Source organism: Miniopterus natalensis, chromosome 18 (genome assembly GCF_054644295.1).
Source record: "Miniopterus natalensis isolate mMinNat1 chromosome 18, mMinNat1.hap1, whole genome shotgun sequence".
NCBI lineage: Eukaryota > Metazoa > Chordata > Mammalia > Chiroptera > Miniopteridae > Miniopterus > Miniopterus natalensis.
In genome coordinates, this window is record NC_142098.1 from 40,356,738 (window position 1) to 40,368,639 (window position 11,902).

Consider the following 11,902-nt stretch of genomic DNA (forward strand, 5'->3'; position numbering starts at 1 on the left):
TTGGCCGAGAGGAGACTGAGGGATTTCTATTCCTGGGGAGGGGACGCGGTGGGTGAGGAGGGGGCTAGGAGGGAGAGGAGGGGAAGAAGGTGAGGGGGCCTTGGAGGGAGGGAGGGAGGGAGAGGAGGGGTCCTTGGGGTGAGGAAGGGGGGCAGTGAGCAGAGGGGAGGGTTGGGGGGTCCTAGAGCCGGGGCGGTGGGTGCCTCTTGGAGTGGGGGTGGCGGGAAGGCCCCTGAGCTGGGCTGACCTGGTCCCAGAAAGGGAGGCGGTGGGGCGCGCGGGGGCGGGCGTGTGGGCGGCCGGGGAACTGGGGGCCCTGGGGGCTGGGGCCCAGGGTGTGCGGGGAGGCGGGGGCCTCCTGACCCTCACCCCGCTCTCCGGCAGCCGGTGACCATGGCCGCGCTCTGACCCCTCCGGCGAGCCTCGCCCGCGCCCGCGCCCGCGCCGCCCCCCGCCCCCGGGCCCAGGCCCCCCGCTTCTGCCTGCGCTGTGCCCCCCCGCCGCCGGCACGGCCCCGCCCCCGCTGCCCCGGTGGTGGCCCGCGGCCCCCCGGCTGCCCGCGGTCAAGCTGGAGTCGCTGAAGCGCTGGAACGAGGAGAGGGGCCTGTGGTGCGAGAAGGGGGTGCAGGTGCTGGTGACCACGGTGGGCGCCTTCGCCGCCTTCGGCCTCATGACCATCGCCATCAGCACCGACTACTGGCTGTACACGCGCGCCTTCATCTGCAACACCACCAACCTCACGGCGGGCGACGACGGGCCCCCCCGCGGCGGGCCCCCCGAGAAGAAGGACCCCGGCGGCCTCACGCACTCGGGCCTCTGGCGCATCTGCTGCCTGGAAGGTAGGCGCCCGCCCCGCCCCCTTGCACCCGCACCCTGGCCTGGCCCCTGCCTGGGTGCGCCCTCCGCCTCCCCCGCGCCCCACCCGGTCCTCCGAGCGCCCCTCGCCCCGCTCAGGGCCCCTCCTGACCCCTTGGCCCGCCCGTGCGCCTGGGGCCCTGCCTCACTGGCCCTGGGCTCAGGCCCTTTCTCTCCCTCCCCTCACCCCCTCCACCCTCCCTCCGCCCCTTCTTCGCTCCCGCTCTCTTTTTCCCTGGGCCCTACTCTCGCCCCCTCTCCAGGCCCCTCTCCTAGGGCTCCCTCTGCCTCTGTGCCCCGGGGCCTGCCATCGATCCACCTGGGGTTCACCTCTTGGGTTCATTTCTGGGGTTCACCTTTGGGCCTCGCAGCCCTGGCGGCGACCTGAGGCTGTGGGCCTCGCCTGGCCCAGGGCTCCCTCGGAGGTTCCTCCCCCGTTCCTCCCTCTCTCCTTTGCACCCATCCCTCCTCTGTTGGGCTGGGCACTCGGGATGGGCAGGGAATGTTATCCTCTCCTTTAGTCCTCTGAGCTGGGTGCCGCCCTCCTCCTGGGAATGAGAAAACTGAGGCTCAGAGAGGTTAAGTCACTTGCCCAAGGTCACCCAGCCTGGGATGGGACAGAGCCAAGAGAACTCAAGTCTGATGGACGGGATTTGCAGATATGCTTGGTTTGGCATGTGGAGTGTTTAACAGAAACCAAAATCTGAATCAGTTGCCAATGTTTAAAAACAGAGAGGCTTCACATGGAAAAATCCAATTTCCGGCTTCTTTTGAACTAGCCCAAGACTGACAACACAGGGGCTGCCCTGGCCATGACTCGCCGGACCTGAGTAGCTGAGTAGCAGCTGCTTCTTTGGATAAGACATGGGTGTGTGTGTGCGTGTCCGTTTCCCCACAGTCGCCTCCATTCCCTATTGCCTCACACCCCACCTGCTTTTCTCGTTAGTTGGCATTTGGTCAGGGTTCCTCGCTGGTCTGACTGAGCAGCAGGCACAGAGCCAAGAAGGCGGCCTTGCGTCCTGGAACCCCTAACCCCTAGGACGGGGCAGGGCATAGAGTTAGAGTGCTGCCCATCATTGGCTCATTCGTTCGTTCATTCAACAACCAGTATTTATTGAGTTTATACTATGTGCCAGAAACTATTTTTTTAATAAAGTAGTTTTATTTCTATTTATTGATTGATTTTAGAGAGAGAAGAAGGGAGAGAGAGAGAGAAACATGGATTTGTTATTCCACTTATCTATGCATCATTGGTTGATTCTTGTATGTGTCCTGACGGGGATCGAACCTGCAACCTCGGTTTCTTGGGACGATGCTCCAGCCAACTGAGCTACGTGGCCAGGGCTGGATGTGTTAAATTTAACCTGCCTATTAGAGCTCTCACCTAGGACAGGGGTCAGCATGGTGAAAACCCCGTAACGTGCCATATAGTCAGTATTTGGGGCTTTGTGGCGAGTAGTCTCTGTCACAACCACCCCTGAAAACAACCAGAGACAATACATGAGTGAATGGCCCCGTGGCTGTGTTCCCATCAGACCTCACTTGCGGACACTGACATCTGAATTTCATATCATTCATGTGCCATGAAATAGTCTCTTTTCATCTTTTTCAGTCACTTAAAAAACATAAAACCTGTTCTTCGCTGGGTTTGGCCCATGGGCCACAGTTTGCGGAGCCCTGATCTATGCTGTCGGCAATATGATATGAGGCCCGAGCTCAGGGGACACTCTGGGCTGGAGACACAAAGTGAGGGTCATGGCATATGAATGGGCGAGGTCACCTAGAGAATGAGAAGAGACAGAAACCAAAAAGTTAGTTGAAGGGTTGCCACCTGAGCTAGTCCACTCTTAAGAGGCAACCAGAGCCCTGGCCAGTGTGGCTCAGTTGGTTGAGTCCTGTGCACCCAGAGGTCACCAGTTGGATTCCCGTCAGGGCACATGCCGGGGTTTGGGGCTCGACCCACACTAGGGGGCGTGCAGGAGGCAGCGGATCAATGACTCACCATTGCTCTTTCTCTCTCCCTCTCCTTTCCTCTCTCTGAAATCAATAAAAATATATTTTAAAAAACACAAGTAAACAGAAACAGGTCCAATGAATATCGTTTATACAATAGAAAGCACTCACATGAAGGCTAACAACATATTTTATTTAACCAGGCAGAGCCAACATTTCATTTTAACATGGAATCAATGTAAAAAATTAATGAAACCTTATGCATTTTTTTCCCATATGAAGTCTGAAATCAGTGAGTATTTTACCCTCACAGCTCATCTCCATTGCCATGTTTCAAGTGCCCAAGAGTCACCCAGTGCTGGCGGCATCTGTGTGGGCCTAGTCCCTCCCCGGGCATCGCAGCTACAGTCCTGGGTCCTCTGTTAAGACAGTGCCCTGGGCCCACAGACCATTTGTTTGAGTCGCCTCCACAAAGCCCCTGTGCTCAGCACTCTGCAGGCCTCCGGGCTGAGCCAGGGGAAGGTGTTATCAGTTGTGTTTGTCAGAGCAGGAAGCTGGTGGCCAGAAAGGGGAAGTGAGTCAGCCGCACGGCCACCCCACACGCGAGGGGCAGAGCCAGCTGGGACCCACTTCTCCACTGTCCTCACCTCGCCTGCTCCCCCTTCACCCCAACTTAGGCAGGTCCTGGGGGAGACTTGGGGACACATCACCCCATCACTGCGCATGGAAAGCCCCCAGCCCAGTCGGGTCATATGACACACACATAGCCCCATACCCCATGTGTCCTGCGCTGGACTGGGTGTTCCATTGAATTCTTATCGAACCACATCATCATCACTTCATAAATATGTCTATATATTTTTTCAATATGTTTTTATTGATTTCAGAGAGAGGAAGGGAGAGAGAAAGATAGAAAGAGCAAAGGTGAGAGAGTCACTGACCAGCTGCCTCCTGCACACTCCCTGCTGGGGATCGAGCCCGGGCACGTACCCTGATCAGGAACCGAACCCTGACCTCATGGCTCATAGGTTCACGTTCAACCACTGAGCCACACCGGCCGGCTCGTCACCAATTTTCAAATGAGGAAACTGAGGCTCTGGAGCATTCAAGTCCCAAAGCCACAAAGCTGGAAAGTGACGTCCCTGGCATGTGCGTCCACAGCCTGTGCTCCTAGCCACCAAAGCTGCCAAAGCCACCAAAGCCACCGCGCTCCCCTGCCCTCAATATGCTGGCCTCTGAAGCCCAGCTGCTCCAGCATCTCCCCCTTGACTTACCAGCCATGTGGGACTTGGCAGCTTCTTCCACTCCGTGCCTCAGTTTCCTCATCTGTAGAGCAAGGGGCTGCCATCGCCTCGCTCCCCTGGGGTTCATCGTAAGCACTGAGTGTGTCACTACCTCTCCGTGGCTTGGAGCAGAGCCTGCTGTGCCTGCTGTGTGGTTAGCCCTCAGGAAGTGCTAGCTGTCATGCCTCTGTCACCACTGTTCTGCTCAGAGGGTCCCTGTGCCCTGTGCTCTCCATGCTCAATCTCATTTAATTGTCATTAATGTCATGAGAGAGGCACTGTGGTCCCACTCAGGAAAGGAGAGGACTTGAACCCCTAATCTTACCTACCCCTCTGCAACGGAGGTGCTGACGGGTAAGACTTTCCTCCTAAAAGTGTATATTCATTCATTTAGTCAATCATTTAAAAAAATTGTAAAATGCACATAACATAAAATTGATCATTTTAACCTTTTTTTAAAAAAAAAAAATTAATTCTCACCCAAGGATATTTTTTCCATTGACTTTTTAGAGAGAGTGGAGGGGGGGAGAGAGAGAGACATCGATGTGAGAGAGACACATCAATTCGTTCCCGGACCGGGGCTGGGGATCGAACCTGCAACCCAGGCACATGCCTTTGGGAATCGAACTCATGACCCTTTGGTGCACGGGTTGACGCTCCAACCACTGAGCCACACTGGCCAGGGCCATTTAAACCATTTTTCAGTGCTCAGCTTAGTGGTGCTGAGCACATTCACGGTGCTGTGCAGCCATCACCGTCACCCATCTTGTAAAACTGAAACTCTGTCCCCATGGAACGATAACTCCCTGTTTCCTCTCCCCCAGCCCGTCTCTCTGAATTTGCCTCCTCTGGGTAACTCATAGAAGCAGAACCATACAGTATTTGTCTTTCTGCGTTGGGCATATTTTACTTAGCATAATATCCTCAAGGCCCATTCACGTTGTAGCCTATGTCAGGATTTCCCTCCTTTTTTACAGCTGAGTAATATTCCATCGAATGTATACGCTGCGTGTTATCCACTCACCCACTGATGGACACTTGAGTCGCTTTTGGCTATTGTGAATAATGCTGCTATGAAAACGGGTGTATTTCTTAGAGACCCTGCTTTCAATTATTTTGAGTATATGCCCCAAAGTAGAGGTGCTAGATCATATAGTAATTCTGTTTTTAATTTTTCTGAGGAAACCCCATGCTGTTTTCCTTAGCAACTCCATTTTACATGCCCCCAACAGTGCATAAGGGTCCCATATACTTGCCAACTCTTGTTACTTTCTGTTTGTTTTTTCTTTTATTTTTATCGTGGCCATCCTAATGGCTAGGAGGTGGTATCTCATAGTGGTTTTTAAAAAAATATGTTTTTAGAGAGCGAGCGGAAGGGAGAGGGAGAAACAGAAACATTGATGAGACAGAGACATCGATCGGGGATGGCGCCCGAAGCCTGGGCTTGTGCCCTGACTGGGAACTGAACCCGTGATCTCTTGGTGATGAGAACGATGCTCCAACCACTGAGCAACACCAGCCCGGCACGTGGTGGTCTCGATCTGCATTTCCCTAATGATTAGTGATGTTGCATACATTTTCACGTGCTTTTTGGCCCATTCAATCGTCCTTCCATAAGAACATTAATCGGGCCCTTGCTGTGTGCTAGGCATCGCTCTAGGTGCTGGGGGTACAGTGTTGAACAGCCCACGTGCTTACACCCAAGCAGGCAAACTGCTGTATCTGCCTCCACCACCATCCGCTGAGAATGGAGAGGCCCTTCCTGTGCCTCTGTTTCCTCATCGCGACAGTGGAGATGTCGACTGATGGTGACCGAGCACTTAACTGTGACCCAGGCAGAGCTAAACCTCTGCCTGAGTTCACCCCTCACAACAACCCTGCGAGGGGCAGGTCTTATCATTCCCTTTTTATAGGTGAAGGAACTGAAGCCATTTGACCTAATAACGCCAACAGGGTCACAGAACAAGGGCGTGATGGAGTGGGGCTTCATTGTCAAGCAGTGGGACTCTGATTCCCGGTGTCTGGCCACTGCAGGACACCAATAATGTTATCTATTTCATGGGACTCTGGGGAGCTCCGGATGAGCTCATCCACCACTTAACAATGTTAGCTCTTAGCAGAATTACTCACTGCCTTATACCCCTTCCCAGTCCTTGTCTTTACTGCCATTCCTTTCCCTGTCATCTGCCTTGAATATCCTTCTATCATCCATCCATCCATTCATTCATTCATTCGTTCGTTCGTCCGTCCGTCCATCCATCCATCCATCCATCCATCCATCCATCCATCCATCCATCCATCCATCCATCCATCCGACACCCATTTCTTGAGCCAGGCAAAGCTAGGGACACACAGACGATTCAGACGCCATGCACCCCACCCCCGCCTTGCAGAAACTCTCAGCTTGCTCCCTCCTCAATCAACCCGTTGCATGCCCCAAGGGGGTAGCACAGGGAGCCGCTGCACCCCAGACGGGGAACCGCGCTGAACTTGAGGGGGAGGAGTGAATGCCTGTGCGTATGCGCGGGCCCGGGCCCCGCTTCCTCCAGGAGGCGCCCGTGAGCTGCCCCTTGCAGGGTAAGTTTTCACCAGTGAAGAGTCTGAGCGGACTGTCTCACAGCCTGGAGTGTGGAAGGAGCCCGGAGAATCGAGGGAACGAAATGTGTTTATATTTACGCGTATTTATATAGCAGCCTCCAGCTGTGTGTTAGAACAGGCACTGTCCTCGAGTAGGAGATGAGAGCTTCCTAAAGGTGCGCGGTCCAGGATCTGAGGGTAGGGTTCTGGGGCGGACCAAGGGGGTGAGGCTGAATGACCCTTAGAGGCACCCCCAGCCCCCCCCCCCCCATGCCTCTGTTTGCTCCCATCACCCCCTCGCCTTCCCGGGGGCTCCAGGTGAGACCCTGGGAATCCCTCTCCTTATACGCAGGACCGAAGAGACTACAACTCTCATGAGCCACCGGGGCTGCTCTCCCCACGATGGGACTCAAGGCTTCACAGGGCCTCATGGGAAATGTAGTCTTCCTCGCCCTCGGCCGCCTCCTTGGCTTTCCCACGCATTTTCAGACGCGGGCTCAGGCTTAGAAGGGCGCCTTGACATTGCTGAAGTCAACGCCTTCTCGTAGCGGGGGAAGCAGGAGGCCAGAGAGGAAGAGATCCTTGTGGCTTTTTAGTGAGTTTTGGATTACCCCCCCACCCCAGTTTTTAAAAAATTTGTTTTTATTGATTTTTTTAGAGAGAGGAAGGAGGGGGTTGAGAGAGAGAGAATCATAGATGATGAGGGAAAAACACGCCCCCTATGGGGATCCGGGCCGCAACCCTGGGCATGTGCCCTGATTGCGAATCCGATGGGGGACCTCTCGGTGCCCCGGGGGACGCTCAGCCAACTGAGCTACACAGGCCAGGGATTTATTTTTTTAAAAACTGGTGAGGAAACTGAGGTCAGAGAGGTTGACAGTTTGTCCCAGATGTTGAGAAAGGGTCAGGAGCCAGGACTTTTTTGTCTTCCAACTGAGAGGGGGGGCGGTCGGGGGAAGGGGGGGGTCTTCTCTCACAGGTGGTTCCCCCAACTCTTAAGTCGCCCCCATCCCCCTCCAGGGCTGAAAAGAGGCGTCTGCGTGAAGATCAACCATTTTCCGGAGGACACTGACTACGACCATGACAGCGCGGAGTATCTGCTCCGTACGTTGGGGTCAGGGACACAGTCGGGGGACTGCGGGGAAGGAGGGTGGCGGGGGGGGGGGGGACTGGCAGTCAGGTGGACACGCAGAGATGAGCGTGCCAGCTAATCCAAGTCCAGACACTGAGATCCTCTGGTCCCGGATTGGCCCAGAGGTCCCTCTCCCGCCCCCTCCTCTCACCTCGGGGCGGGCTGAGGAGGGATCCCGGGAGCTGATTGGCCGCCGCACTGTGGCTCTCTGGGCTGGGATTGGCCGCTGCGCCCTGGGCTGTCATCTGGCCACTCTCGGGAGCGGGCTGGGGAAGCCTGTGATGCGATTGGCAGCTGCTCCGAGAACGCGGCAAATCCTGAATTATGATTGGCTGTGGCCTCCGCCGAGCTCAGAAATCGCAAAATCTCTTTGCCTAGGGTTTGGGGGGTGGATGGAAAGGACTGCAGAGAGAGGGGGAGAGAGAAAGGAGAGAACCCCAGAGCTATAAGTGAAGCCAGACAGAAAGGGGGTGGGGTGGAGAGAGGAGGGAGGGAGAGAGAAAAGAGACACCCAGAGAGAGAGGCAGCCAGGCAGGAAGGAGAGGAGGAGGGGGAGACATAGTAACAGGTCTGATAGAGGGGTCGGGAGGAAAGGAAGGAAATGCAGAGGGGGAGAGACCATGAGATGGGGAAAGAGAAAGGGAGGGGGCCCCAGAGAAAGAGAAGTTCAGAGAAAGAGAGGGGGTGATTTAGAGGGAAAAAGGGGGGGGGGGCAGGAGAGAGAAAAAAAGACCTAGGAAGAAAGAAAAAGGGGACAGAAAAAGGAAATCAGACGGAGAAATAGAGGAGTGTTAAAAAGAATGAATGAAACAGCCGGAAGGCAGGCAGAGAGGGAAACTGCAGAACTAGGGGGAACCCTGGCGGCGAGAGGAGGCCCGAGGCGCAGCCCTGGGGGGCGGGGGGCAGGCAGGTCTGACCGCCCTGGCGCCCACCCCTTCCCTCTGTCTCCCCGTGCTCTCCTTTCTCCCTCGCAGGAGTCGTCCGGGCCTCCAGCATCTTCCCCATCCTCAGCGCCATCCTGCTGCTGCTGGGGGGCGTGTGCGTGGCGGCCTCCCGGGTCTACAAGTCCAAGAGGAACATCATTCTGGGCGCAGGAATCCTGTTCGTGGCAGCAGGTGAGAGGCAGAGGGAGGGGGCGGCCGTCGGGGCAGCCCACCCACGCCGCCGTGTGTGTGTGTGTGTGTGTGTGTGTGTGTGTGTGTGTAAAGCCACCGTGCCCCGGGCGCCCCCTGGGGCCGGGAGCCCGCCTAGGCTCTTCCCCAGCTCCACCGCCACCCGCTGGGCAAGGCGGGTGTCGCTTTCGCGCTGTTTCCGGGGGAGTGAACCCAGCACAGACAGGTGTCTAGCGCGTAATCTGGGATGCGGGGAGTTTAGGTTCCAAAGCCCGCGCTTCTGTTGACGCAAGAGGAGCAGCTTGGGCTTTCAGACATCACTGGGGTCTTGAAGACCGAGGGGCGGGCTGGACAGTGGAAGACCAGCCCTCAGAGGGAGAAAGTGATCTGGACGCAGACGGGGAGGAGCCTACTTTAGTGGGTAGGGCCTTGTGGCTCCTGGCGGATCCTTTAGGAAGGAGCTGCTCCTGGGAAACCCTCCAGACCAGCTCTGAGTGAGGCAGCTCATTAAGGAGTAAGACGCCCTTTCTACCCGAAATGAGTAGTGCTGCGAAGTTCGGGGGGGGGGGGGGGAGCAGAGCTTTTTTGAAGTGGGGGAACCCGGAGAAGGGAGAGGAATTAGCATCAAAAGCTGAGGGTACTTTGAGGATGGACCAAGACCTGCAGGGGACGGGGCTTGCTCGGCCTGGGACTGGGGAAGAGTCCGGCCTAGGCCCGCGGGGGGCGCTGTCGAGCAATCCGGAGGCTGGACTTAGAGTGGAAATGGGACCTGCTCCAATAAGGATGCACTTTAGACTAGCGGTGGGAGGGCCTAGAAGAGAGAAGGCAGCCAGACGGGTACGGTAACCATGAAAGGAGTTTCGGTCAGCCGGGGTCAGGGCCTGGCGTCGGAGCGGGATCCCCTCACTAAGAGCTTAGACTAGCAGAGGGTGGGCCTCGGGGAAACCCAGATGTCTAACGGGAAGGGTGATGTTAGACCAATCAGAGGAGGGCCTGGGCCAGCCAGGGTGGGTCTGGGCCCTGCGGGGTGTGGCCTAGGCTACCCGGGGGGCGGGGCCTAGGCCATCTTAAGGCGGGACGTGGACCAGCTGGGGCGGAGGATGTGGACCGTCGGGGGCGGGGTCTGAATTAATAAGGGCCGGGCCTTAGACCATCTGGGGGTGCAGTTTAGACCAGTCCGGGCGGGGCCTGGGCCATCTGGGGGTGTAGTTTAGACCAGTCCGGGCGGGACCTGGGCCATCTGGGGTGTAGTTTAGACCAGTCCGGGCGGGACCTGGGCCATCTGGGGGTGTAGTTTAGGCCAGTCCGGGCGGGGCCTGGGCCATCTGGGGGTGGGCCTTAGGCTATCTAGGGGCGGGGTTAGACATGACAGGCTGAGGTCTGGACCACTTGGGGCGTGTCTTAGGCTACGTGGGGGCGGGGACTGACCACCTGGGGCGGGGCCTAGACCGCCGGGGTGGGGCTTAGACCTCCGGGGGCGGGCCCGGGGCGGGCGCGGGGCGGGGCCGGGGTGGCCTAGAGGCTCCCTCTGACCGTCCCCGCCCAGGCCTGAGCAACATCATCGGCGTCATCGTGTACATCTCGGCCAACGCGGGCGAGCCGGGCCCCAAGCGCGACGACGAGAAGAAGAGCCACTACTCGTACGGCTGGTCCTTCTACTTCGGCGGGCTGTCGTTCATCCTGGCCGAGGTGATCGGCGTGCTGGCCGTCAACATCTACATCGAGCGCAGCCGCGAGGCGCACTGCCAGTCTCGCTCGGACCTGCTCAAGGCCGGCGGGGGCGCGGGCGGCAGTGGCGGGAGCGGCCCCTCGGCCATCCTCCGTCTGCCCAGTTACCGCTTCCGCTACCGCCGCCGCTCCCGCTCTAGCTCCCGCTCCAGCGAGCCGTCGCCGTCGCGGGACGTGTCTCCCGGCGGCGCCGGGGGCCCGGGCTTCGCCTCCACGGACATCTCCATGTACACGCTCAGCCGCGACCCGTCCAAGGGCAGCGTGGCGGCGGGGCTGGCGGGCGCCGGCGGCGGGGCGTTCGGCGGCTCGGCGGGGGGCGCGGGCGCCGGCGGCGGCGGGGCGGGCGCCGAGCGGGACCGCGGGGGGGCGCCCGGCTTCCTCACGCTGCACAACGCCTTCCCCAAGGAGGCGAGCGGCGGCGTCACGGTCACGGTCACCGGGCCGCCCGCCGCGCCCGCGCCCGCCCCGCCCGCGCCCGCCGCGCCCGCGCCCGGGACCCTGGCCAAGGAGGCCGCCGCCTCCAACACCAACACGCTCAACAGGAAAACCACGCCGGTGTAGGGGCGCGCGGGGGCGCCGGGGCGCGTGCGCGGGCGCGCGTGCAACGGGGCTGCCAGGGGTCGGGGGCCCCCTCCTTCCCCGTGAGCGCGCTGGAGACTGCTGGGCCTTCCCCCCGCGCCCCCGCCCCGCAGGCGTGCGGGAGCGCCCGCGCCCTCGGATCAGGGACCCAGAGGGAGGGGGACGGGAGGGGAAGGGAGGGGCCCGCGTGAGGGAGCGTCGTGTTTTATTTTTTTGTGGGATTGGGTGGGGGGGGAGGGCTGTGGTGTTTTTTGCAGTTTTGAGATGTTTTCTTTTTAATGTTTTGCTGTGTGCATGTGGGGGCGGGGCGGGGGGAGGGAGGGACTCCCAGCCCAGCCCAACTCCTGGAGAGGGGCCCATAACACACAAATATATCGTTATACCTACAAACTATATACGCGCTCTCTATAAAGAGTCAGGTGAAGAGACGAGATGCGGAAAGGCGGAGCGACGAGGCCTGGACGTTCACTCGCTTTCCGTTCATTACGGCGCAAGGGTTTATTAAGCGCCTGCTGTGTACCAGGACGGCACTGCGAGGATGTAAACAGGCACAGAGTGACTGGTTCAGTCATTACCAGCAATTTATTTGTGTACCTAAGTGCTAGGCATTGTGCTGAATGCTGAGCCTACAGAAGGGAGGAAAAGAGACAGGGTCCCCACCGACCTCAGAGAGTTTACATCGT

General features: G+C 58.4%; 1 protein-coding gene across 1 annotated transcript; it reads left to right on the forward strand.

The window, feature by feature from the left end:
• Positions 1-670: 670 nt before the first annotated feature.
• CACNG8 (calcium voltage-gated channel auxiliary subunit gamma 8) lies at positions 671-11,201 on the forward strand. Its single transcript, XM_087827337.1, has 4 exons — positions 671-839; positions 7,689-7,772; positions 8,775-8,915; positions 10,459-11,201. Exons 1-4 carry the CDS (start codon positions 671-673, stop codon positions 11,199-11,201), a joined length of 1,137 nt encoding a protein of 378 aa, XP_087683463.1.
• The last annotated feature ends 701 nt before the right edge of the window (positions 11,202-11,902 follow it).

What these genes read in the sequence shown, in the direction of transcription:
- CACNG8 (XM_087827337.1), top strand. Translation starts at nt 671, where the DNA reads ATGACCATCGCCATCAGCACCGACTACTGGCTGTACACGCGCGCCTTC. An exon ending in CAGCGCGGAGTATCTGCTCC is followed by an intron (nt 7,773 to 8,774) that starts GTACGTTGGGGT and finishes TCTCCCTCGCAG; the next exon opens with GAGTCGTCCGGGCCTCCAGC. An exon ending in AATCCTGTTCGTGGCAGCAG is followed by an intron (nt 8,916 to 10,458) that starts GTGAGAGGCAGA and finishes GTCCCCGCCCAG; the next exon opens with GCCTGAGCAACATCATCGGC.